Source organism: Elgaria multicarinata, chromosome 10 (assembly GCF_023053635.1).
Source record: "Elgaria multicarinata webbii isolate HBS135686 ecotype San Diego chromosome 10, rElgMul1.1.pri, whole genome shotgun sequence".
Lineage (NCBI taxonomy): Eukaryota > Metazoa > Chordata > Lepidosauria > Squamata > Anguidae > Elgaria > Elgaria multicarinata.
This window is the reverse complement of record NC_086180.1, coordinates 72187427-72213359: the sequence shown is the minus strand read 5'-3', so window position 1 is coordinate 72213359 and position 25933 is coordinate 72187427. Positions and strand designations below refer to the sequence as shown.

Genomic DNA, 25933 nt, shown 5'->3' with positions numbered 1-25933 from the left:
ATGAGTAAAGAACGTTGTATTTATTAACTGTTTGAGAATTAACTTTAGACTATGGGCCAACAAGTACTCTCTCCTCCAACTTCTCTCCTCCTCTCATGTATTGAGCTTCAGAGGAGACATCTTGGTTTGTGATAGCCAAACTGGGATGCTGTAGTTTAAATATCCCCAGGGTTGGAAAGCAGGGTTTGCAACCATGGTTGTAGGGAGCACTTAAACTGTAGTTGGAGTGTGTAAGTACTACAGTGTGAAGCTCTATTGATGGTGTGTTTGGAGCAGTCCCTGACATCAAACAGGAGACTGCAACTCCTGCTTCTAGAGGACTTTTGCGGACAGAGAAGGAAGCTCAGAAATAACGACACAGACAACAGAGCTTGGGATAACTAGGGCCTCTTTATTTAATTGGGTAATTCACCCCTCCCTGAATCTGCAGGTGAGAGGGCGAGCCACTCAGCCAAGCCAGAAATTGGATAAAACCCGGCTCCTTGCTTGACCTACACTTGTGTGCTTGGGGGAACCACCCAATGTCACACCTACTCAGAGCTGCACAACTCTGAGCAGGTGAGACAGAGAGTGTCCCCAGTTGTGAGCCACACAGCCCATTGAGGATCAGGCCTCAGAACTTGCCAATCACCATAAAATGCCAACAAGTGGTCACCAAACCTTTTCTGATGTCCTAAGATACCCGCACAACCTGCCATTGGAGGTGCCAAGCCTCGACTTGCCCCACCCACACTGGATGTTGTCCACGTGTCCAAGGCACATTATGCATCCTCTCTTCCTCCTCCCCACCCGCAAAAGCCTCCTCCTGCCCCAGTCGTGCCAACAGGGCATAAATAGGTCATGTTTTCATCAGATCTCACTTCACTGGAGTGCTTTCTTTCGTAAATCTGAGTAGTCTTATATTTTTCAGAAACTACTCTATATATGAGTGTGTCTGTTTGAGAGAGATAGTATTGTTTCAGATCTGACACATATGTTTTCTTCTCAGATTGCATTGAGTGGCTGTCCAATTTTTTTGGGATTTTGATTGAAATCCTAAGCCTTGATAAAATAGACCCCTGTTCTATTTTAAGAAGAAATGTGATTAATGTCTAGCACCTTAGAGCTTGCTAAGCTTTTAAAAGTTTCACTTGTATTCTAACCCCCTTCCAAACATCTTTGTGTTTTGTACTTATTTTCCAATTTCATGGAGCTTAATTAGCATTTATTAAAATGCGAATTAGTGTGATGCTAGAAATAAGTCATGTGGGACAGGCCCCCTGCCACATGCACACACATAACCGAAAGTCCTGTTTAAAATCATTGGATTAAATCATTGATTTAAATCACCACCCTGATAACGGAAAGGGAATGCCTGAATTCAGACCTCACCCGCTCTGCCACACACCAGTGTTGTCAGAACTGATGGTGCTAAATACCTTCTTGGTGGCTAGATGTGTGGGTCTTCATTCATGTTGGGGAATTGTAAGTGCAGTCCTGATTATAGGATGCAATGATGCAGCATCAGAAGCCATTCATTTAGCATCCTTTTGCAGGTGAAATTTCTGATCCAGGAGGGGGATATATGCATATTGTCTTCTTGGGTATCTGCTCCAGTAATACAGACTTAATAATGAAAAGCACAGTCAAGCATGTTGCCCAAGCCACCATTACTATTGGTTGCTTTCTTTACAGTAATCATATGAGCTCTGTACGCTTTGAGCTGCAAACCTATGGATCTTGACAACTACAATGATTACAATCTAGTATGGCAAAATAATAACAGATGAACTAGTACTTAAAGATTACAAATGCAGACCGAGAAAAGGATCCAAGCCATTTATCTGTGTTCATTAATAGAGATACTTGAGGTTAAAGATTTACTCATAGAGTACATCAGAATATTTTCCTGCAAGTTGTAAATAATTGTATGACACTAATATATTATTGAAATTACATTTTTTTAAAAAAAAGAGTGGAACTTGTACTAGTTAAAAAATACTAACATGAAGCAATATGATTATATAGCTATAGCCAATTTATTTACTCCTGGTTACTATTTCAAAAGTGTGTTCTATTAATATTACAACTGAGAAACACAGTGTATTCCTTATTCTTAACTTCAATAAATATTTTAGGTGGTGGGTTTTTTTGTTTTTTGTTTTGAATATGAGAAATATTCTTAAATCAATAATGTGAAGCAGTGTATTGGAAACAAATGCCTAAATTAATCCAAAATCCACACTTGGGCAACAGCAGTCAAATTAGATTAAATTAATGTCACTGTGTAAGTTACTTGGCATTTTTGTACAAGTTATTTGATTCAGAGTAACCATTCATCAAAACCTTTTGAAGAGAAGTAGTTTCAACAAGGCCTGTGTTCTCAATGCATCTTTTTATTCTGTGTAAATTGATGATGACTTTTGTCTCTGATAGTTCTAAATCACCTCTGTTTATGCTATAGGTGCATTGGCTGGGTTGATAGATATTGCTGCAGACTGGATGACTGATTTAAAGGAAGGAATTTGCCTCAGTGCTCTGTGGCTCAACCATGAACAGTGCTGCTGGGCATCAAATGAGACAACATTTGAAGAGCGAGACAAATGTCCAATATGGAAAACATGGGCAGAACTAATAATTGGTCAAGCAGAAGTAAGTCTAGGTTTTAAACTGAAATCTGTGCTTAACTGCCTTAACCCTATTTGTGGAATAGGGATCATATTTTATTAAAACTTTGAAGTAGTAATGATTAAACTGCATTGCTATAACATACAATAAAGGCTGAAGGGGCATTCCATGCGAGACCACAATTTAGTGTTGTTATTTTTCTGCCACCAGAAACAGGGCCTCAACCCTCAAAAAATTTATCCAAGGTTAAATTTCCCATAAAACTTTACTATAACTTGTAAACTGTCCAGACAACATGTATTATTCGGTGGTATATAAATATTGTGTAAAAAAAAAAAATGTGGATGATAATTCTTTTTGTCATACAATTACCTATAGTGGCCATTATGGACTCATTTTGAACCACAGAATCTCTTTTTAGAAGGGGACACTTTGTCCACAGAAGGCTTTTGATCCAGCAGAAGCATCCTTCTGCTGGAGGGTGTGGGAAAGTCATTACGCTCCCCGGCAGCCCCGAGGTCCACCTCCCATACTATTCCAGAGGGGCCCCCAATCCTCTAGAACAAGATTTCAGAGAGTGCAAATGACTACAGGGGAATGTGGGAATTTGCAGGCGTAGCTCTTTCTTCACTTCCAGCAGCAGCAGTATACCCTGAGCAGATTATGCATTAAGTGTTCCGCTACAGGTGTGACATGGATCCAAAGACATCCTTGTGATCACTTCTGTGAATGCGCTTGCGTGCGCGTGCATGTACCAATGTTTCCCCCCTAATGGCAGCCCTTTGCATGTCATGAAAAATTGTCCTATTGGTTCCTCTGGCTTTCAAAGGAGGTGGATAGCTTTCTAGGAAGAGGTGTAGAAGTGCTGAAAAGCTCCCATGTAAACATAGGTAGACTGCACAGTTCTTTGGATCCTAATTAGGGGGCTTATAAAGTAGGGCTCCGCAATCCTGCTCTGCTCTCTACTAGAGGGAACCTAGAATTTTACTTCCTTTCTGTTACAACAAAGCAAGGTTCTGTAAGATCTCACCTCCCTTCTGCAGGTTGTAGCTAGCATTTGCCCTTCTTGTGGTTTCGGGTGTGTTGGGTTGGGTGTTTGTAAACAGCACAATACTAGTTGTGGTTTTGCACCTGGGGAAATAACTTCTGACCAGTTGTTGACATTCTGAGAACTGGTCCATAGGATGTTGTTGTTGTTGTTGTTGTTGTTGTTGTTGTTATATTATAGCCAATAACCACTCCACTCCCACCTTGCTTATTGTAATAGCTTCACTTAAAAAGAAAAGGCCTATGATTTGTCAAAATACTAAAATGATCTCCTGTGTAATCCATTAGTGGCTTCTAATCAAAATGTGTTTACAATACTATTTGTTTTCCTTTAGGGCCCCGGATCCTATATAATGAACTACATCATGTATATTTTCTGGGCCTTGAGTTTTGCTTTCCTAGCAGTTTCTCTGGTGAAAGTGTTTGCACCTTATGCTTGCGGCTCTGGGATTCCAGAGGTAGGGTTCGTATTATGTTTATCCTTAAACACATCTGTTGTAGCATGTAATTCACTATATGTAATTGTTTTATAAACAGTTTGTGCAATAGAATGCGCAATAAAGCTGTGGAACTTGGTGAAAGAATCCAGGATGTTCAGGCTATAATTTGGACTTAAGTGGTGCAATCTTCTAGGATTGCAACTCCGTGCTCAGAGACTTCTGAAAATCCTATGCCCTGGTGGGCTGTTGCCTGCAGGGTGACAGGAGAGGAGAGGTGATTTCACTTCCTGTTCCTCCAAAAGTAAAAATAAAAACTCAGCTGCTTGGGCTCCTGAGCCCATCTATCCTACTTACCAGTGGTGGTCAGGGACACGTGATAGAGAGGCCACAGGTTACTTCGAATACTGGCCTCTCCTCTCCCCACCCACCATCCTGCCCCCTTTGGCCCTCCCCAAACTGTCTGCATTTGATTTTTGCGACCTCAAAAGCAGACATCATGGTTCTTTCTGTAGTGGCTGCAAGGGAGGAGAGAGGGATCAGATCAGTCCCCCTCCGAGGTTGTAAGAATGTCTACAGCAGGAGTCCCCAACCTTTTTAGACCCATGAGCACATTTGGGAATTTGAGAAACTTCTGTGGGCACCACTACAAAATGCCTAATCCGTTAATCACTACTTCACATCTTATGGATCTTAGGCTGTATCTTATTCAGCAAAAACTTTTGTTTCTGTTGGACGGTTGCAACATCTCTCTTTTAACGAATAGTCTAATTCAGGTAACTGCTGGTGGTGCAATACATCTAATGCTTCTTTTAAACATATATTGTGGCAATGTCCAGTAGTTGCTTCTTATTTGGGGAAGTTATCATACAGATAAATTTTGTACTGAAACAGTCTTTAATATTCACTTATATGCTATTTTAAATTATTTACCTGCTCTATGAAAATTAACAAATGGTCAGCAGAAATGGATTTTTTGTGCCTATTTGACAGCTAAAAGGCTGATATTACAACATTGGAAGGATAAACGCTCACTTCCTATAATACAATTGATTGAGTATCTTATAATGCTTTCAATATTTGAATGGCTGCTATATAGACATCACCCCCACATAGATACTTGTACATTTGGTCCACTTTTGTTGAAACTAGGGATAATTGCTAGAAAGTTGTATGCATTTCATTTAAATTTATGTATATTTTAAAAACAGAAAAATAAATAAATAAAATTCAGGTGCCAGTGGGGACTCTTTCTTGGGTGCAATTGGAAGTGCCCGGGCTGGGAGTCCTGGCTTTGGGAGGGATGTTCCCACACTGGTCATAGAATTGCTTTTAAAGGATGTAATTTTAATGCAACTGCATTAAAAAAATATCAGATATTATTATTATTATTATTATTATTATTATTAATAATAATAATAATAATAATAATTTATTTATATAGCACCATCAATGTACATGGTGCTGTACAGAGTAAAACAATAAAATAGCAAAACCCTGCCGCATAGGCTTACATTCTAATAAAATCATAATAAAACAATAAGAAGGGGAAGAGAATGCACCAAACAGGCACAGGGTAGAGTAAAACTAACAGTATAAAAGTGAGAACAAAATCAAGTTTTAAAAGCTTTAGAAAAAAGAAAAGTTTTTAGCTGAGCTTTAAAAGCTGCGATTGAACTTGTAGTTCTCAAATGTTCTGGAAGAGCATTCCAGGCGTAAGGGGCAGCAGAAGAAAATGGACGAAGCCGAGCAAGGGAAGTAGAGACCCTTGGGCAGGTGAGAAACATGGCATTAGAGGAGCGAAGAGCACGAGCGGGGCAATAGTGTGAGATGAGAGAGGAAAGATAATAAGGAGCTAGACAGTGAAAAGCTTTGTAGGTCAACAGGAGAAGTTTATATTGGATTCTGGAGTGAATTGGAAGCCAATGAAGAGATTTCATAGAAGAGATTTCTTTTCCAATTAAAATGCATACTTCTGATCTGAGAGAAAATTACTACAGGTTTCTATAATTGGTATATTACTCTGATAGAGTTTATTGTCATGTTTTAGTGTTGCATGGTGGTGAGAGCAGAAGATCAGCTAGCATATGTGGTGGGACTGCATACGATCCAGAACCTTTTGAAGGCAAAAACTATTTATGACGGCTCATATTTTGCCTGTTACCTATACAATTTATTTTAGATTATGTAGCAGGAGAATAAATACCTTAATCATCATAGCACAACTTGCAATAAAATAAATTGGAAGAATAATCTAGGATTAGATATAGAAGACTGGTTAAAGTGTTTTTATGGCAGTATCCGTTTCATTCATCTAGCACAATTGACATTGAGCTAGCAGAAACTAGATTTCAAACCATGTGCAAGGGCAGAATTCAACTAAAGTTACAAAGATTCAGCAGAGCTCTGCTAGTGCTATTTGAGTTTGCAGAATGACACCACTGGATACTACCCTTTGAATGCATTTTATTAGATCAACCATATGCATTGAATCATATGAAATTACAGATTATATTGAAAGTTCGAATTGGTCTGTAACATATTAGAATAACCATTATAATCAGAATATTAATTTAGAAAGCTTAATGGAATAGTAGCTTTCTGAATAATTATCAGTGTATTTCAATCTGTTTGTACGGAATTCTGCATAATCTTGTAGAACACTCAAGATTATTGCAAGTTGTGCTATGATGATTAAGGTATTTATTCTCTTGCTACATAATCTAAAATAAATTTTAGGAGTAACAGGCAAAATATGAGCTGTCATAAATAGTTTCTGCCTTCAAAAAGTTCTGGATCGTATGACAGTCCCACCGGATATGTTGGCTGATCTTCTGCATAATTGAGAATTTACATGTTTTGTGCTGTCAGCTATTAATTTAAGTATTGAAAATTATTTTCTGAGACATTTCAATGTTTTCTTGAAAAGCTGAAATGATTTTTAATATATTTCTTTTCTGTCCTAGATCAAAACTATATTGAGTGGCTTCATCATTAGAGGATATTTGGGCAAGTGGACCTTGATGATAAAAACAATCACATTAGTCTTGGCTGTGGCCTCAGGTTTGAGTTTAGGAAAAGAGGGTCCTCTTGTACATGTGGCCTGTTGCTGTGGAAATATCTTTTCCTACCTCTTTCCGAAGTATAGCACAAATGAAGCCAAAAAAAGGGAGGTGTGTCCTTCTTAAAATTATAAATGAGATGCCTTTAGAATAATTTAGTGTTTTGAAATGCAGTAGTACACATTTATCTTAAAAACGTATTTGTATTAATCCAATTAAAGTCAATTTTTGAAGTAGTAGAGATAAGATAACAAGTCATATTCCATTTTAAAATAGTTCAGTGCTGCTGTAGGGTCCCAGTGCGAGGGAACCCTCTTCCATATGTTTTTACGCAGACACTACTGTTCTGGTTCTGAGGAAAAGTCCATATGTGGTACAAAGAGCTTTCACAGTATAAAGAGGGTTCAGCATCCTATATGTGATCCTGGACATTTAGCACTGCTGGAATAAACTTCCTCTAGCAAAAGTGTGCAGGAAGGGGTGTTAAATAGTTTTACCGGGGTGCAATATGGCTAGCTGTGCCACACTTGCTTGACACAGGAGCTTACACATATATTATAACTACAATGAGGGCATAAAATTAGGCCCTCAGATTCTATTGTGGCAGTCTTCCCTTCATTGGAAACATACCATTGAAAAACACGTTTTCTTCTCCCATTTGGCCAAGATTGGGTTTTTCCTTTTCTTTATTTGTTCCTTTTATTGCAAACTGCTACAACTTTAATACTTGGCTTATATCCTTCTGAATTATATGATTAGCCTTGGAAGCATTTGCTCAGTTGTGAGCATTTTGCTGCTTTAGAAAAAGCAATAGTCTTATATTCTTAAACTAAGAAAATTTCACTTAATCCCAGTAGGCCACAAAGGATGAAGTTTGCTGATTGCTCAGCTTTCCTGCCGTGGTGTTTATATATGCCAGCCTTTGTTGATAAGACCTATCAATGAGTTGTTCTCATTTTAAATTCTGTTTCAAATAATCTAAAGTGATGTAATCCTTTTTACAGGTATTATCAGCTGCTTCAGCAGCTGGAGTATCAGTAGCCTTTGGTGCGCCAATTGGTGGAGTCCTTTTCAGCCTAGAGGAAGTATGTATAAGCTGTGCTGCAAATACATGCATTTCATTTTTACTGCACTCTTACTTGGATGCTTGAATTCTGTCTCTCAGTTATGTTGAAGGTCTAAGTTCAGCCCAGGTTCACTCCATGTGCATTCTGTCACCACTAGATATATTTGGTGGTAAATGACTGACATTTTATAGTATGAACCTTTGTAAGTAACTTGACAATAAATTGCTAGCCAACCAAAAATAGTACAAACTTCCCTGCCTAGACATAGCATTCCTAATTGATTGTAGCACTTTGAGGGAATGTAACAAGAATTCTTCCAATAACTCTACAACAGCCCATGATGGGTTATTTTGCCCTCCAATAAGCCATGCCACCCAGCATGGTTTGAACAACGTGACAAGCTATGTCCAAGCCGTGATTATTGTGCCCAGCACTTGCCACAATATAAATAAGTCACCATGGAGATTTTGCTGGCCTTTCTGTATGTTCTTGGGCTGCTGGTTTTAGATAACTTCTGTTTTTTATTATTTTTAAAATTAGTAACCTTTGTTTTATTGAACATTTAATGAATATGTAGTTATTGAATCTTTTGTATCAGTTTTATCCTGTACACTGCCTTGGGAGGGTTTTACCCTTAAAGGCAGTCTAACAATAATTTGAAAAATAAGCTGCTTCAGGCCAACCTCACCCTGTGTCTGCCATTTTTAATTGTGAAAATTAGCACAGAATATGTTAACATGTTGCTCTAGTTTAAAATCTTTTAGTGTAAATAATTTTTCTCTTCATGCTTAAAATGATGTCTAAGATATTACAGCTCAGCACTTTCAAAACGTATACTAGTATTCAGCAATAGCTATTGATATTGACAATATATTTACTTACCTATTGCAAACTTGGTGTAATGAGAGCAAATATGTGCAGTTAGACCATTTTTGTTATTCTCTTTTTCTTCTCTTGCAGGTCAGTTATTATTTTCCACTGAAAACTTTGTGGAGATCGTTTTTTGCTGCTTTGGTAGCTGCATTTGTTTTGAGATCAATCAATCCTTTTGGTAACAGTCGCCTAGTTCTTTTCTATGTTGAGTACCATACTCCATGGTACCTGTTTGAACTGCTACCATTCATTCTTCTTGGTGTGTTTGGTGGGCTATGGGGAGCATTTTTCATCCGTGCAAACATTGCTTGGTGCCGCCGACGCAAATCAACAAAATTTGGAAAGTATCCCGTTCTGGAGGTCATCATTGTAGCAGCAATAACCGCTGTCATTGCTTTTCCAAATCCATACACCAGAGTCAACACCAGTGAGCTTATCAAAGAACTCTTCACAGACTGTGGCCCCTTGGAATCTTCCTCCCTTTGCGATTACAGAAATGACATGAATGTCAGTAAAATAGTAGATGATATTCCTGACCGTCCAGCAGGCACTGGAGTGTATTCAGCTATATGGCAGCTGTGTTTAGCTCTTATATTTAAGATTATAATGACAGTCTTCACCTTTGGTATCAAGGTAAGATGCAACAGACAATGCTTCTCTGCTCATTGCTCTTCTACCTGTCCATTTCTGTCTACCTCTTCAAATTTCTCTTTCACTCACTCTCTCTGCAATTCTGTACACACTTACATTAGAGTAAGTCCTGTTGAACTCAAGGAGACTTACTTCTGAGTACACATGCATAGGATTACGCTTTCAGTATAGGTAGAAGTGAGATTTTAGAAAGAGAAAGAGTGCAATGCAAATATAACTTTTAGTCTTAAAGAAATTGTCTTACAAGATCACATTAATGTTACTTGTTAACTAACTATTTTATAATGTATTGTATATAGCTTGTGGTAAAATAGACATCAAATTTAAGTCATCATAGATGCCAAATATTATTCCATTAGGAATACAAATAGAGACCAAGAAAAGAGAACGAACACTGCTGTGTAAATCATATAGAGTGGGACGGTCTATTTTCAAAAGATTAGATCTTTGTTGCTTTGAAATATCGAACTCTAGCAAGAGCTGGTGTGGGAGGTCAGATTACACCACACATCTCCCTCATGCTTCCATTAGTAAAATGCTTAAAAGGGTTTTTTTTTAAAAAAAAAGTATATTCCAGATTTCTGAAGGCCTGGACAACGGATGGATGAGCATGGCCAAGTGCCCTAAAGTAAAATGACAATATTGTGCAGGAAGCCAATAGTGATTTGGATCTTAGGTTATTTCTAGGGTGGTCAGATAAAAAAAAAAGAGGACAGGGCTCCTGTACCTTTAATAATTGTGTAGATAAGGGAATTTCAGAAGCTGTAGCTGCATGAGAAGTTACACCTACAGAAATCCCCTCTTCCACACAGCTATTAAAGGTACAGGAACTCTGTCCACATGGATCGTTTCATCTTGAATGAAACCAGTTGGATGTTGGCGTCTATGAACTTGAACATATACCCAGTTTAGATCTGATGTAATGTTAGATGCGGCTTTAAGAATATTTCAAATGCAGACTTCCTTGTCCTTTGAAACAATTAGTTATTCAGTAGAAATGTTTGCTTCCAGGCTGTAGCAGCCTGTGTGGGAAAGCATGCTGTGATTAATGCGCTGGCTGTTACACTGCAGTGACAAGAGGAATGTGTGTGGGTAGAATTCGCCTACTGGAGCACTGACTGCCACTGTGGGGCAGGGTGGGGAGAGAATATGTGTAAATACAAGGGAACTGTGTTGTACCTGTGCAGAGCCTTTGTGTGCCTTTGTGACAGGAACCAGTGCTCTTGCTGGCTTGTACAAGCTGTTAAAGGCTGTAGTCGGTCTGTTCCTATACTGTATGTGTTAGTCTCTGTTCCCCAGAAATAGTCCAAATGGGCCTTTTCTGTGATGGCTGCACCTGGCATTGCTATGTATCCCACTATAAACCAGGTGATGCTTCCCAGATGTTCCATTACTGAAGCCCTGGTTAACTAGATTGCTAGGAAAGCCTTTCACACTTTTTCAATTATCACCCATCCAAAGAAAGGGGACGAGGCAGTAGAATACAAAGTTTAGGAGTAAGGATAATACCAAATTTAGAAAATCTTGTCCCCTTTAATCATAATTGATGATTAATAAATTATGGGGAACAGCCCATAGATATTTTGAAGTTGAAAACAGCTGCAAATATTCTCAGTTGGTTGTATATATATTATTTAAATAAATATGCTATGACAATTGCTTTTCTGTTTTTTGAATATCCCATTACAGATTAATATATTGCTTATTACTAAATGCAAAAATTAATACTAAATTTCTTGTGGGCTGGTGAAAAAGGTAGAGTAACTTCCAGGGTACGGTATTAACCGTATAATTTAGGGGAAATACCATTTCCCTGTATTATATGGTATGCATGTTAATTTTATTTAAATCATGGTTTACAGTAGATAAGGATGCAAAGATAGAGCAGCATAAATTAATAGCCTTCATTATAGTCTTTGGTTTTGCAGCAAAGAGAATTAGAGAACCCTTTACTAGAAATCTGTTTAAAATATGGCTAATGTTTAATAATAAACTAAGGGGCTGTCTATACACGGGGAAAGTCCCACGGTGGCTGTGGATCTGCATCTTGTTGGTTAGACGATGCAGGTGCAGCTTTGCAGCCATGGCAGAGCTTCCCTTCGATGCTGTGTTTTGAAGAAGTCGGGGATTTACCATGACTTTCAAATGGAATGACATCAACATTTATTTATTTATTTATTACATTTACTTATTTATTACATTTACTTCTGGCATGTAATGTTGCTCCGTGGCCAATCTGGGGTCAACCTAGGGGCAGAGCCTGGTGGAAGGCAACCATTGATTGGTCGCCTTCCACCAAGAAAAGGGTGGAACTTCAGGACTCAGATGGCCTCCCAGAAACCCTGCGCTCCCTCCTCGTCATTGGGATTTCTCGAGGCCACCCCAGGAGAGGAAAGGTTTGAGAGGGACACAGCGCCAACCTGGTGCCGTGAAGACAGCCCCTAAGTCCTGGGTTTTAACATTATTTATTTGAGATCAGGAACTCGCTCAGAAATGGGTTAGTCAAGAGTTATGGGGGAATTAATGGACAAACAGAGCAAAGCTTACGTTTAGATGGTACTTAAAACCAGCTAGACTAAATAAGATCTATAAGTAGGCCGTGGATAAATGTTGGAGGTGTGGCTTCAGGAAATTCCAGTGATTATAAGACTTTGGTCCTCAGCATTGAATGTAATCAGTTTAATATTGGGATATAGACTCCCCAAGGGCCAATTAGTAGTTCTTTTTTATATTTCTTGAGGGTTTGTTTAGGATATTGAAATGGTGATTCACTTTTAGCAGTTGCCTATATTTCAATCAGTTTTAATTGGAAGAAGGCTAACCCGCCTTCAATTAATAATGGCCATCATAGGGTCTGGGATATGGCTACTATGCTTAAACTGACTAATAAGAGTTAAAGTAGACAGATTAATAGAGGATCAATTTATAGAAAAGTGGAGTCTTTTTAATATTTATGTGAATGAAAAAGCTCAGTAATCATTATAACCCTTTACTTTTCTGGGGATGATTTAATGTCATCTTTGAAATAAAATTTATTGTATTTGAATTCTTAAGGCTGCTTTTAATTTCTGAGTGTCTTTGATGTTAAAAGTTGATCATTGTGAGCAGTACTTGGTGTCATTACATGTCGGATATTATGTTATCACCGTGTATTATGTAAATATGTAAATAACAACAATAATAATAAATTTTAAAAATCACTTAAACACATAAACAATTGGTAGTTAAAATAGAATTTCTGGGGGCTTCTGGCTCTGGAATCTTTCATACAAATCATGTGTTCCATTGACATTTTGCAAGGTTTCCTTTACAAGATCTTAGTCTTCTTTGTTTTGTCTTTCCCTTAGGTTCCATCAGGCTTGTTCATACCTAGTATGGCCATTGGAGCAATAGCTGGGAGAATTGTGGGAATTGCTGTGGAGCAGCTTGCTTATTATCACCATGACTGGTTTATCTTCAAGGAGTGGTGTGAAGTTGGAGCAGACTGTATAACACCAGGCCTCTATGCTATGGTTGGTGCTGCTGCATGCTTAGGTAACTAAATCATAACACCGTAAATAACAGGAATTAGTCTTTCCTTAGCTTGCTTAAAAATAGGTAAGTTCGTGAAAGGAGAAAACAGAACAAATGGACATCCCAGCATTTAAACATCTTATTTTGAACTGTTTGTCTGTGGGGAAAATGTACAGGAAGCATTCAAATTACAGTATTTAAAAAAGTGTAGTAATCAAAACCGCGGTGGCTGTGATTCTATAAGACCATCTTGTATGTATACATTACTGCTTTTTACTGGCCTGGTTCAGACAACACACTAAATTAAACCATGCTGCTTAACCACAAAATGGTTAAGGGAATGCATTGTGCATTAGCCATTTTGTGGTTACGCAGCATGGTTTAGTGTGTTGTCTGAACCAGGACACTGTTTTTAAGCCAATCCCCACCCCAAGATTCAGAATCTGTTTTAGATGAGGCATGGCAGAGCTTTAGATTTTAAAGCTGAAGCTGAATTGGGTGTTGTGTTGATTGAAAGGAAGCCAGTATTGTATACCTACCTACATACACACACACACACACACACACACACACACACACACACACACACACACACATTCCTTACCAATTTCCAGCTCTAACTTTGCCATATAATGTAAACATAAATGTAGCCAGTCCCTGCATTGAGACTTCCAATGCAACCCTATGCATGTCTACTCAAAAGTAAGCACTGTTGAGCTCAATGGGACTTGCCTCCTGGTAAGTGTATAGGATTGCAAACTAAAAGGTCTAGTTTATGGTCTTGGTATTAAATTATTGTGTATCATAAAATCAGTCAGCCATTATTTTTCCATTAAGATAACTAAACATTCTGTTGTTCATGAGGTATTCCAGCACCTTTCATTATTATTTTTGTTTAGTAGTAAACCTTTTGTATTCTTTTTGGTGCTAATGAGTGATGTCATTCTGAAGCCTTGTGGTGATCAGTTTATTTCCTACCTGGTACCTGGCAGTGTCTAGATAGCCAACAAATACCACTTTTATACAAGATTCCATAAGAACTGCTGATAAACAAACTTTTTTCTTTTCTTTTCAGGTGGTGTGACAAGGATGACTGTATCTCTAGTGGTTATTGTATTTGAATTAACTGGGGGGCTGGAATACATTGTGCCCCTCATGGCTGCAGTAATGACGAGCAAGTGGGTAGGAGATGCTTTTGGCAGAGAAGGCATCTACGAAGCACACATTCGTCTGAATGGATATCCTTTCTTGGATGCCAAGGAAGAATTTACCCACACGACCCTGGCTGCTGATGTCATGAGACCTCGAAGAAATGATGCACCCCTGGCAGTGTTAACACAAGATAACATGACAGTTGATGATATAGAAAATTTGATCAATGAAACCAGCTATAATGGTTTCCCTGTTATAATGTCAAAAGAGTCCCAAAGACTAGTGGGATTTGCCCTAAGGAGAGACTTGACTATTGCAATAGGTAATTGTTGATCGTTCTTTGAGTGGCTACATTTCTTTTCAAAAGCATTAACATGCGGGCAAACAAAACAGAAATCTTGGAGGTTTACATGTACTTGAAGATCAGAAATGCCCCCTTTCCACTATTTGGGATGTGGGTCCTTCATTTATGTTCCTCATTTCCTTTCCAAATTGAGAAATACCTTCTGTGAATTATTTCTTCATCTTAACAGTCCCATGCCCAAACCCAGTATGTCAATTCTATCATTGTAAAGTAGCTTTAAGAGCAGTTGGGCTGGGTTCAGACCAAGTGAAATGCCTAGTGGGACTCTTGCCATGCAGAAGTTTGAAAAGCAAATAAAGAACATTGGAACAGACTTGAGGTGAAGTTGTGCCATTGCAGCCTTCTGAATTTGAATAAGTTGTATTGTGTATGTTATTAATACTTTTGCTTGCCACATTTTAAAGTCTAGATATCTAGGAAGAATTTGTCACATGCCCAAGTTAATTATTGCAAAACAACTACAACCACCTCTGGGTGTTTCCCCTCTGGAAAGATCATAGCAATCATCACATAATTTCCCCTGAAAGTGGAGTCTTGATATAGCAATGGCACCTTCAGGGGAAATAATGATTCTAGAAATGAATATAATTCTTCAGTATGGCTCTTTCTTACATTAATTTGAATTTGAATAAGATGAAATTTAATCCAGCCAAGTTGAAAGTATTGTTGATTGCGAGGGAATATGAGGATTGGGTCCTCTGAAGGTTTAAGCATGCAGCTTGGATGTGCTTCTGGATTCCAGCGGTACACCTGGGTATACAGGTGAAGTGGCTGGCAGGAGTTAACTTAGACTGGTGTGCAAGAGAAATGACCTATGGTGATTGGCAATTCCTGGTTTTTGTTCCAAGATACTTTAAAGACTGTCTGCTCCCCTAATGAACCTTTGAGATTTTCCGTTGTGATCCTTCTTTGTGTGTCCCTATTGTTGGAAGTATGGTGGGTGGTGATGTGACAGAGCCTTCTTTACAGTGGCACTGAAGCTATGGAGCTCACTTCCTCCTTTAGATGCCACACCAAGACAATCCTCTTCTGGAAAACTTTTTAGGTTGACCTGATTAGCTTTCCTTCTTGTTTTTGCTTTTATGATTAATCACCTCCTAATGAATATTTGTAAGATGTTTTTTATAAATTTTAGTGCAAGTTTGTACTCACTCATGTTAGTATTTCTTGATAACTGTTTTTGGAAACTTTTAATTGAAGGCAGGTATGATAATAATAATAATAATAATAATAATAATAATAATAATAATAATGATAATAATATAAGAAGTCCATCTAGAAAAACCACCATGAGCAAGAAAAGAGAACTACTACTACTACTAATATTTTTGCTTTCTAAAATCAGCACTCCCTTTTACCATTTTTCAGTATTTTGAATCCAATGATATGCTTCCTGAATTCGATGGTCTGTAGGAATGTAAAGTTTCACGAATATGACATAGATATCAAGAAGAGACAATGAACTTTTCAAGTGAAAAGAAACATGTATCAGCTAACCTAGTGCCTTGCATTTTTTGAAATATACAATTCGTTATTTTGAAAATACAGCATGAATTCACTGTTTCACTTATTTTTCTTTTCTTGTCATTATTAAAGAAAGTGCCAGAAAGAAGCAAGAAGGCATTGTTGGCAGTTCCAGAGTGTGTTTTGCCCAGCATACCCCAACACTTCCTGCAGAAAGCCCTCGACCTTTGAAGCTTAGAAGCATTCTTGATATGAGCCCTTTTACTGTGACAGATCACACACCAATGGAGATAGTGGTGGATATTTTTCGCAAACTGGGCCTAAGGCAGTGCCTTGTAACACACAATGGGTGAGTCCAGGAAGATGATGTTTGTATTACAAAGGTCCGAGATTGTTTATTTTCCCATCTCTGTCTTATTGCTTCTTTAGACATCTGGCCCTCAAATACTTGTTAAAAGTATTAAATATAAGTGTTTAATTATGAAATGACGGAACAGCATAGTATGGTGTTGAATAAATGACTACACTTCCCCCTAATTTTATTTTCTAAAGTCAGCCCAGCCCTTTATGGACTTCTACAATTTCTCCTACCTCGCTTTTACAACCCCCCAAGTAAATCCTAGGAATCATATTCTTAGGTTAACTTGTGACATGAGAAAATGATTATGATAAGGAAAAAATGCTAGACTCCATTAAGAACACATTTTGTTCTTAAACCATGGAAACACTCTGTTCTATTACTCCAATGTGTACAAATGTCATATGGGATGGGTTAATATATGGAACTGCCTTCAGTTAAGATACCAATATCACTTAACTAATCACAGTCCCCCAGCATATCTGTATTTTTCTTGGAGATAGTGACTAGTATTACTCCCTGCTATGTGGCTCTTTTGAAGCAAGAATTATTTCAAAGAGCATTTGCATCTGAAAATGGCCCAAAAGGCTTTATCATATTTTGCACAGTTTCCGTACAGTTAAGTTGCGATACAAGCCGTTGTACATACCACTTGTTTTGCAGCCATTTTCATCGTGCTTCTCTTCCTTTTTGGAAGAGCTCTATGCTCTGGCCACCCTTTAGTTTCTTCCGTTGATTACATAACTTTAAAAGAAAATTAATGAAAGAGCAAGGAATTGTGTGATGTTGCCCCAGAAAACTTGAAGTCCCATGTTGAGTTTTCTCTCTCTGTCTGTAACCTGTAGTACAACTTATTTTCCGATATCTTTTGAATGTGGATTTCCCTATCTGCTTTAAAGCATAAGATCATTAGCTAAACATATAACCGTTCTCCACACGATCGGTGAAGCCACTGTGCCCCAGAGCTGCTTCAAAGATTAAGGCGGCAGGTGTTACTTTCTTGCGCCTTAGAACTTACGGCAGTGGCCTACTCATCGGAGTAGCATGACATAGGAGGAGGGAATTGGTGGAATTTGGCAGATTAGCTTCCACGAACGACATAAATTCTTGTTCAGGTCATAGGAGGCAATCTGTTGAGTTTACATGTGTTCTCTGCCCTGACATAACATTGTTCATACTAGGCAATAGCCAGGGAGCTACCTTGTACTGAGTCAGAACATTAATTCATTTAGCCCAGCGTTAACCGCATCAACTGGAATTAGACCTCCTGTATTTCAAAGAGGGGTTTTTCCTAGCCCTATCTGGAAATGCTATGGGTTGAATGTGGGAACTTCTTGCATGCAAAGCATCTGCTCTAATAAACTGAAAATAACAACATAGATAACAATTTCCCCTTTAAAACACTTTAAATTACATTTTTCAATTGGGGTTGCATATTAGACTTTAAGGATTTGACTTCACTATATGATCTTGCAGTAAATTACTTAAATTTAGTGCTTTAAATGTTGCTCAGAGAAAAAGTATTTATTGTTGCCATCAACACAATTTAACAGTGTTTATGGCATTGTTTAAAGACTGTTTAATTATTGAACAGTATATTTTGTTATATTAGAATGACTTTTAAAAATGCATCGTTCTATATATCTTTTAAAATATCCTTGCTCTGATTATGCAGTGAGGATTTACTAACTGTAGTATCCTAGAAAATAACTTTCCTTATATGACATTGAGTTTGTGATCTGTCACTTAAAACTATAGCTGACACCAATTGTGTAGAAGAGGATCTATACCATAGTAAGATATACAGCAACAGCTGAAACTCTAATTTTCCAAAATGATTATTAGTTATGTAGAAAGGTACCATAATGTTAAATTTTTATAGGGAAAAAAAGTTGCTTGCTTTGTTAACCTGCAGCTCTATCATATCCATGTTTTGTTTTCTTGCTTCAGCTTGTTAATGTTGCTTGGCATTTGATAATTTTAATAATAGCCAGTTTCATTCGATGTGCTAATTTTAGGGGCAAAACTAGCAAAATTACTAAATGGACTACAATTTTTGTTGCATATGCCTGTACCAGGCAAACAAAACATTTATGCAGACTGAAAATTTAGATATTATCACTCAGGACACCTGTATAGGAAAGATAGAGTAGCATGTGGGAGAGTAAAACGTCATTTATAAAGGTGGTCAACAAAAGACCTATTAATTTCTGCGACCTCCAAAGTCCCCTTACAATATTGGTAGAACTGGTATGTGTCTTTAAAATTGTTTGCCATTTGGAAAAGGAAATCTGTTGCTTGGCTCTGCATTTTGCCGGCATTACTCCTACTTTAAACAACGTTAATGGAGATTTTTATAAACCATTTTGTTGCTTATTATTCAAACTGTATAGTCCATGTTCCTTGGAATTCCTGTACAGAAAAAGGATTTAGTAACTGGTTCAATGTGTGGTATCTGGAAGATCTTAGTTTTCAGGTTTTTTCAAAAGCTTGCAGCTTGTACAGCTTGTCAGAACAGCTTGTAGACATAGGACAAGTGAGAATAATTGCAGCATGGGAGGCAACCTTCGTGGCTGCTCTCTCAGCCATCACCATTTGCATTATGCCCAATGTCATTTGCATTATTTGTCTGAACCCGACGGATTGAGTGGCAGGTCGTACCCACCCTGCAACCTACCACGTGCAGTAGAGGGTGTAGAGTGGGTATGACTCCCCCTTGCTGTGTGGCGGGTTCAGATGACACACCAATTCACACTGCAGCACAGGAATAATGCAAATGGAAGTTACACACAGGGTTGGTGGAAACAGCCACTATGATTGCTTCTCTTGCTGCAACCGTCTGAACCAAGTCATAGCGCTCATCTACACCAAGCAGGATATTGCACTATGAAAGTGGTATATAAAAAGCAGGAGCCACACCAAGCAGGTTATAGCAGCATGAAAGCAGTATATGGTATGTGTCAGTGGGCCCCAACAGTTGTCAGTGCACTTCAATACTGCTAGAAAGCAGTAGTGTGGCTCTTGCCTTTTATGTACCGCTTTCATAGTGGAATATCCTGCTTGGTGTAGATGTGCCCATAGTTGGTGCTAAGCAGGGTCAGTGTGTGGAGCTTTGGTATGCTGTAAAACCACCTGTGTGTCACTTTCCTCCCTGCTCTCTGGCTTTATTCCTATAAGGTTGGGGTGGGCAATTTGTGGCCCTCTGGGTGTTTTGGCTTACAATTCCTATCATCCCTCACCATTGGCTATGCTGGCTAAGGCTGATGGACCAAAATAGCCAGAGGGCCCCAAGTTGCCTATATGATATTTATATCCAATCTCTACATTTTCCCTACTTCCATTTCCTAATTGTTGTTTAAAAACAATGAACAAAAAGCATATATGTACATATCTTGATTAAATTTATTCTAGTTGCAGAATTCAGTTTATTCAGAAAGACTATTCAGATAGGGGGAATAGGGTAGCCTTGCTTAAGGACTTTCAATATGAATGAAATCCAAAAAGAGCCAGGCTAAAATGATGAGCAGCTGATGTCTGTAAAAAGTTAACATTCATATCTGCAGGAATGCAAGCTAAACTTGTTCTTGCATTTTGTTTATAGCTGTAGAAATTATGGCAAAATTGATTGTGATAACAGTAAATATCTAGCTATCTGTGTTCAACATGTGTCTGTATTACTGTACATTTAATGTGCATTTTAAGCCAACAACATAGATTTTATATCTCTAAGAGGTGTTAACTCTCAAATCAGTTTTCAGTTAACTTTTTCATTATAGCATTTCTGCAGTCCCATGTTTTCATTTTACTTTCCACCCTAAACTTCTCTCATTATGATTGGAGCTTTTTTGTTTGATTTCACACACAGTTATTAGCATAACATGATCTGTTTCAGGATTGTCTTGGGGATCATCACAAAGAAGAACATATTAGAGCATCTCGAGCAACTAAAGCAGCACGTCGAACCCTTGGTGATTAGATATATCAGATCTCCTCATTAGACACTTTAGACACCAGGAAGCATGAAACTTGTGAATTGTTCAGTGTTCTCTTACAACATCTGAACATCAAATCACCATATACAAGTATAGATGCTTTTAATTAAAATACAGAGTGAATTTGAAACATGAGTAAAATCCATTTGTGGAAAATACATTACGGAAAATAAATGAAGACATGAGCTGTTAATTAAAAGAGAATGTTATGCAAGAAAGTGTTTCAAAGATAGAAAGTCTACTGTTCCCAAAGCTACCAGGGTACACCACCTCCTTCCCGATAGATTTTGTGAAATTGTGTAAACTATGTGCGAAAACTATGTGGGTTTGGGATTTTCATTTTTAACTATAGCTACCAATCAACCTGCAAAGGACATATACCAGCATTAAAACTTCTACTTGGTTTATTTATTTATTTATTAATTACATTTCTATACCGCCCAATAGCCGGAGCTCTCTGGGCAGTTCACAAACTCTGGGCGGTTTCCCCTGCCCTGTTGCACAGTTACTTTTCTGGAGTGACTGCTAGAAGGAACTTCATTTCCTACTTAAGATTATCAACAGAGATCCTATTTGTCAGTTGCCCCTTTTGCTATATTCTGTGTTATATAGATTCTAGTTGCTATCCTGCAATAGTTGCTATTAAAACCTGCCCTCCAAGTGTAGCTGCTTACGTGCTAATTGAACTTGCATATTATTCTAATACTTCACAAGTGTTTCATGCATCCTCTTAAAAAAGGGTTACCGCAAAAACTACTAACCAGAATAACAAGGTCAGAAACTCATTCTTTCTGCCTCTCTCTCCTTTTAGGACAGTTTCACTCCTTGGTATATTAGTACTAAGATCTTGATCATAAGAGCACTGTTTCTAAATTTGGGGTAGGGGGAGGGGGAATCTATTGCTTTCTCTTTTTCCCAATCTCTGAACTTGAAACAAATTAACCTGTGATCATCTGTTCTTCAATCATTTATGCATGTGCTCTTATGAAGACACCCAAACTAATAGGTCATGTTGGACAAAGCCTCAAAATTGAACTATTGAGCAATTTTGAGTTTGGCTAGATTCAACCATACTTTCCTTTGATAATGGGATCAATTTCACTTATTCACACCTTTTTTCTTTGTCCTTACTTTTTTGTTGGCATATGAAAATCAAGAACAAAAAATAACTTTTAAGTGGGTGTAGGCTTGGCTTTTATTTACTTGGATTGTCATATAAATGGGTAACGGTTTAGTGACCATCTTCTTTAGTATCACAATCTGCTGTCGTTTTTTAACAAAATGATGGTTATTGGATGACAATAAAATGTGTTCCTTGGAATAAGAAAATCAGGCTTTACTGCGCTCAGTTCCTGTCAACAAAAAGGATTTGGCTACAAATTAGCTTGTCTATTTCTTTTTATCCTTGTATTTAATTAGCTGTCTTCTGTGTGTCTCTTTCCAGGCGCCTCCTTGGTATCATAACAAAAAAAGATATCCTCCGTCATATGGCCCAGACGGCAAACCAAGACCCCGCATCAATAATGTTCAACTGAACCCAATAACTGAAGAGAGAGAGGAAAGTGAAGAGGAGGTTCATTTGTTGAATAGCACAACACTTTAGCATGAGGCATTGCTTTGCAATGCAAAAGGAAAGCTGGATTCTTGGAAAAGCATGCTGCTGGAATTCAGAAGTTGATTTAGGAAAAGGCAGAGAGCGATGGAAAATGTTCCTCACAGTAACAAAGTGGGTGGGAGCAAAGTCCTGCAGTCCTGCACTGGATGCGTTCTGAGTTTCTAGATCTGCCATGATAGTGCAGTTGAAAGTTGTGTCAGATGATGGAAGGCTCCAATGTGTACCCTGCTGCTTTAGCACTGAAGAACTTGATGGTAATCCCCGTTTCTGGAGAGATCGTATTGAATTGAGCCATCTTCTGAAGACTGAAAGATTTTGCCCTTTTTTACCACAGACAATTGTTGTGTTAACTCGTGAAATGCATAGTTATTCCACATCACCTCTTTACATTCCAGAAGAGCTTTTATTTCTCTCTTCCTCTCCTGAGCCCTAACAGAGCCTCTTTACAATTGGTGTGTCCTTTTGAAAAGGTAGTTTCTCATATTGAGATGTACTGTGACCTGCTGAGTTTGATCACAAGAAGAAAGTATTTCTTGTGCCATTTAAACTTAGACTTTGTAGATCACAAATTTCTTGTGGCAGTTTAGATCTACTGCAGCAAAAGCAAACTGAGCAGGTAAAATAACTTGTGTGAAGCATATTAGAAATCTTGCAATTTGTGAGCTGCAACTTAAACAGCCAAAACATGTCTCAAGAAGAATATTTCTGTTGCAAGATAATAATGTGACCTGGGCTTATGCAATTTTTTTGTATTATTAAAAACACTAAGGTATATACTAATGTTGTGCAGTGTAAGGAAAATATTGCTATTCTACTAAGAACAGGAACAAGTCTATATAAATGTGTATTTGGTAACAATCGCATGCTCAAACACTGGATATCCTCACCTAAATTATGATCAGTCACTTTTTGATTTCTGTTCCTACAAAAAAGATAAAAAATGTAATCAAATTTGCACTAGATATACATATGTTACCATTTTATTTATATTTTTTAAGAATTACATATACTAAATACAAATTAATAGTCACGCAGTTAATTTTACCTTTATAAGATGATTTTATACAATAATTTAGAATCCTTCATAAGCAAAGGCAAGTTAGGCAAAAACTTACCAATGGAAAAAGGGTTTATTTCTTTGTAATCTAGCCTGATACTTGATTAACATAACATTATGTTTTTAATCAAATATTGACCCAATATTTGCAAATATTGTGCAATTTAAAATGTAATAATTTAGTTATACACTGGGATAATTCAATTTTTAATTTCAGGAAAAAATGAGCAGCTAAAGTAATAACTCAGTTTTAGTTCAAATCAACAGTTACTTGAAAAGTTTTGTAAAGTTTCAATACCATCTGCAATATGCACAAGCAATACTTACTTGACAACTGGAATATTTTTGTTGTTGTCCCAGTTAAGAATTTCTGTATTTTGAATGCTTGTTTACTGGACAGAATATCAGTACAAGACTTAAGATTATGTTATCTTAAGGTATTGGCCATAATAAAACTGAAATATAAATGAGAGATCTGACTGATATCTGAACATTCCAAGATGTTACATCTCCTAACACTGGAAACATTCAAATATTTATTGAGAACATGAAACTAGAATGACTGAGGGCTGCAGGAAGCTTTGTGCGCACACTGGGGCTTCTGACTGTTCCTTCCTGCCCCTGTACTTGAATTGATAAGCCTATTTTGAAAGTCTAGAATTTCAAAAGCTGCTGTTGAGGCAAAAAGGATCAGAAGCCCTGCTGCATACATGCAAACCCTTGTAAGACCGGATAATGCGTAATGAACAACCATGTTTGGTTCTGTCTCATGCCCGCCCACTCTTTCCATTTTGCATCTGGTTTAGAAAACGACCCAGGGACACTGAGTTCCTGGGTTGCTCAATGTGACGTGTGAACCTGTAACTCTTGGTTGTTTCCTCCTCAGTCAACAGCCTAGGATACCTGGTCCGCAGGTCATGCCAAACAACCCAGGAATGCCTCAAGCAGAGGCAGCGAGCAGTGCCAACAGCACATGGGCTAAACAACTCATGGGTTGTCATTACATGCGAACCAGGTAGCTCTCAGGCTTGTTGACAGTAATTTAACCCATTTCTTCTTCTTTTTGTATAAAACATGATACTAGGATATCCAGGATCTTGATTTGAGGAAACATATCCTAAAGGAGTACCAGAATAAATTTAGTGTGTTGGTACGTGTGCAACTTTTAAGAACTGGAAATAAGTAAACAAGTGCTTTGCTATGTGGCCCAAATACTGATTTTTAAAACTTTGACAGTTGTTTAGGCTGTAGCTTTTTTAAATCCCTTGATAATGATTTTCTGCAGTTCAGCTCAGTGTGATTAGACACTCCTTTTTTAACGTTTTGCTTTGAACTCCAGCTAAAAGTAGACATTTGCAAAAATGTTTAGTTTGGATCTAAAGGCTGTGTTCCTTTCATGGAAAGAGCTTGCCCTGTTGAAGGAAGGAACTCTTTGGACCCAAACCATTCTGGTTTTTTTAGCTAGTTAAAATTAATGACGTATGACTTCCCCTCATTTTTGTTTGTTGCTTGGCTATAGAACTGGAATACCTTTTCATTTTGAGTTTTTTATTGGGTAAATCATTGTGAACTGAACATAATTTGGGCTATGTGTAAAGACAGTTCAGAAGACTACTTTATGCTACCATTCAACACCCACTCTTGAAAACTAAAAATAATTAAAAGTCCTCTGTCCTTGGCTCTAATCATGTACATCTAAAAAGAAATTTTCTGTAACATCTAATTTTTAAAGTCTTCTATTATGTTTGAAACTCCCCTCCAGTCACTTGCTTTACCATAAGACACTGAAGGTATCTGTATTAATTATAAATTCAGTGCCCTCTGCAGCATGAGGTGAAAATATAGTAATTCATGCCCCGGTGTATTTAAATGTTAGATCTTCATATTTAGTTCATCATTTCTATATTGTGCTGATCTAATGCACTTTGTTTGCTGTTCTTACTTGCTGAGTTTTCCTTACGGGCACATAAAATGTATTATCTGCTCATCATGCTGCATTAGAGATTCTGGAATTGAAATAAGTATGCCTGTGATGTTCAACAAAAGTGATTTACTACTAATGTAGAAATGTGCAGCGCCTTATTCAGGTTGGAAGAGGATGTGGTATTGGGGGGGTGTGTGTCAGCATCTTTTTATTTTGTTTATAACAGTTCAGTTGACGGTTCATGAAGATTGGATAGGTTGTTAATCTGATATTTCCTAGAGTTGTATTAAACATTGATCTTAATGTTTTTATTTATACTAGTGTGGTAGAGTTGCATATCATTACAGTAAAATAAAATCCTATGACTGATGATTTCATTAGAAAACATATTAAAAACTTCTGTGACCATTTTGGTTTGACTTTTTCTTTGTTTTATTCAGCCATTGGCTATACATATTTGGCAAGTTTTTTACTATCTGTAGATCCTCTAAAGTATGACATAATTAATTGCACTGTTACAGTACAGCTTTTCATATTCTTGTATTTGCTTAGCAAATGTACGGGGACAGGGGAGGGGGAATGATTTACACAAACACATTTTCTGAAATGGAAAATTAAGTGAAAACCTAACCTGTACTAAAATGCAATCTAGCTCTACAATCATCAGAAAATGACTGCTAAATTAGGGTGACCCTCCTCCACTCCAATTGAGGCCTTAAAGGCCCCGATTGGAGCAGTTGTGGGGAGGGA

The 25933-nt window shown here is 37.7% G+C and overlaps 1 protein-coding gene across 6 annotated transcripts in view; it reads left to right on the top strand.

The window, feature by feature from the left end:
• The window catches only part of CLCN3 (chloride voltage-gated channel 3), a 56996-nt gene extending 31403 nt beyond the window's left edge, over positions 1–25593 (top strand). For 4 of the 6 annotated variants that reach the window (XM_063136154.1, XM_063136155.1, XM_063136153.1 and 1 more), the window contains 10 exons: positions 2444–2631; positions 3990–4112; positions 7058–7264; positions 8158–8238; positions 9181–9726; positions 13092–13278; positions 14333–14731; positions 16370–16586; positions 20488–20563; positions 22032–25593. In XM_063136154.1, the coding sequence (XP_062992224.1) occupies positions 2444–2631; positions 3990–4112; positions 7058–7264; positions 8158–8238; positions 9181–9726; positions 13092–13278; positions 14333–14731; positions 16370–16586; positions 20488–20563; positions 22032–22190 (2183 nt within the window). In that variant the 3' untranslated portion in view covers positions 22191–25593. The remainder of the gene's footprint in view (positions 1–2443; positions 2632–3989; positions 4113–7057; positions 7265–8157; positions 8239–9180; positions 9727–13091; positions 13279–14332; positions 14732–16369; positions 16587–20487; positions 20564–22031) is intronic. The other 2 variants (XM_063136157.1, XM_063136156.1) reach the window with 1 other exon arrangement.
• Positions 25594–25933: the final 340 nt, after the last annotated feature.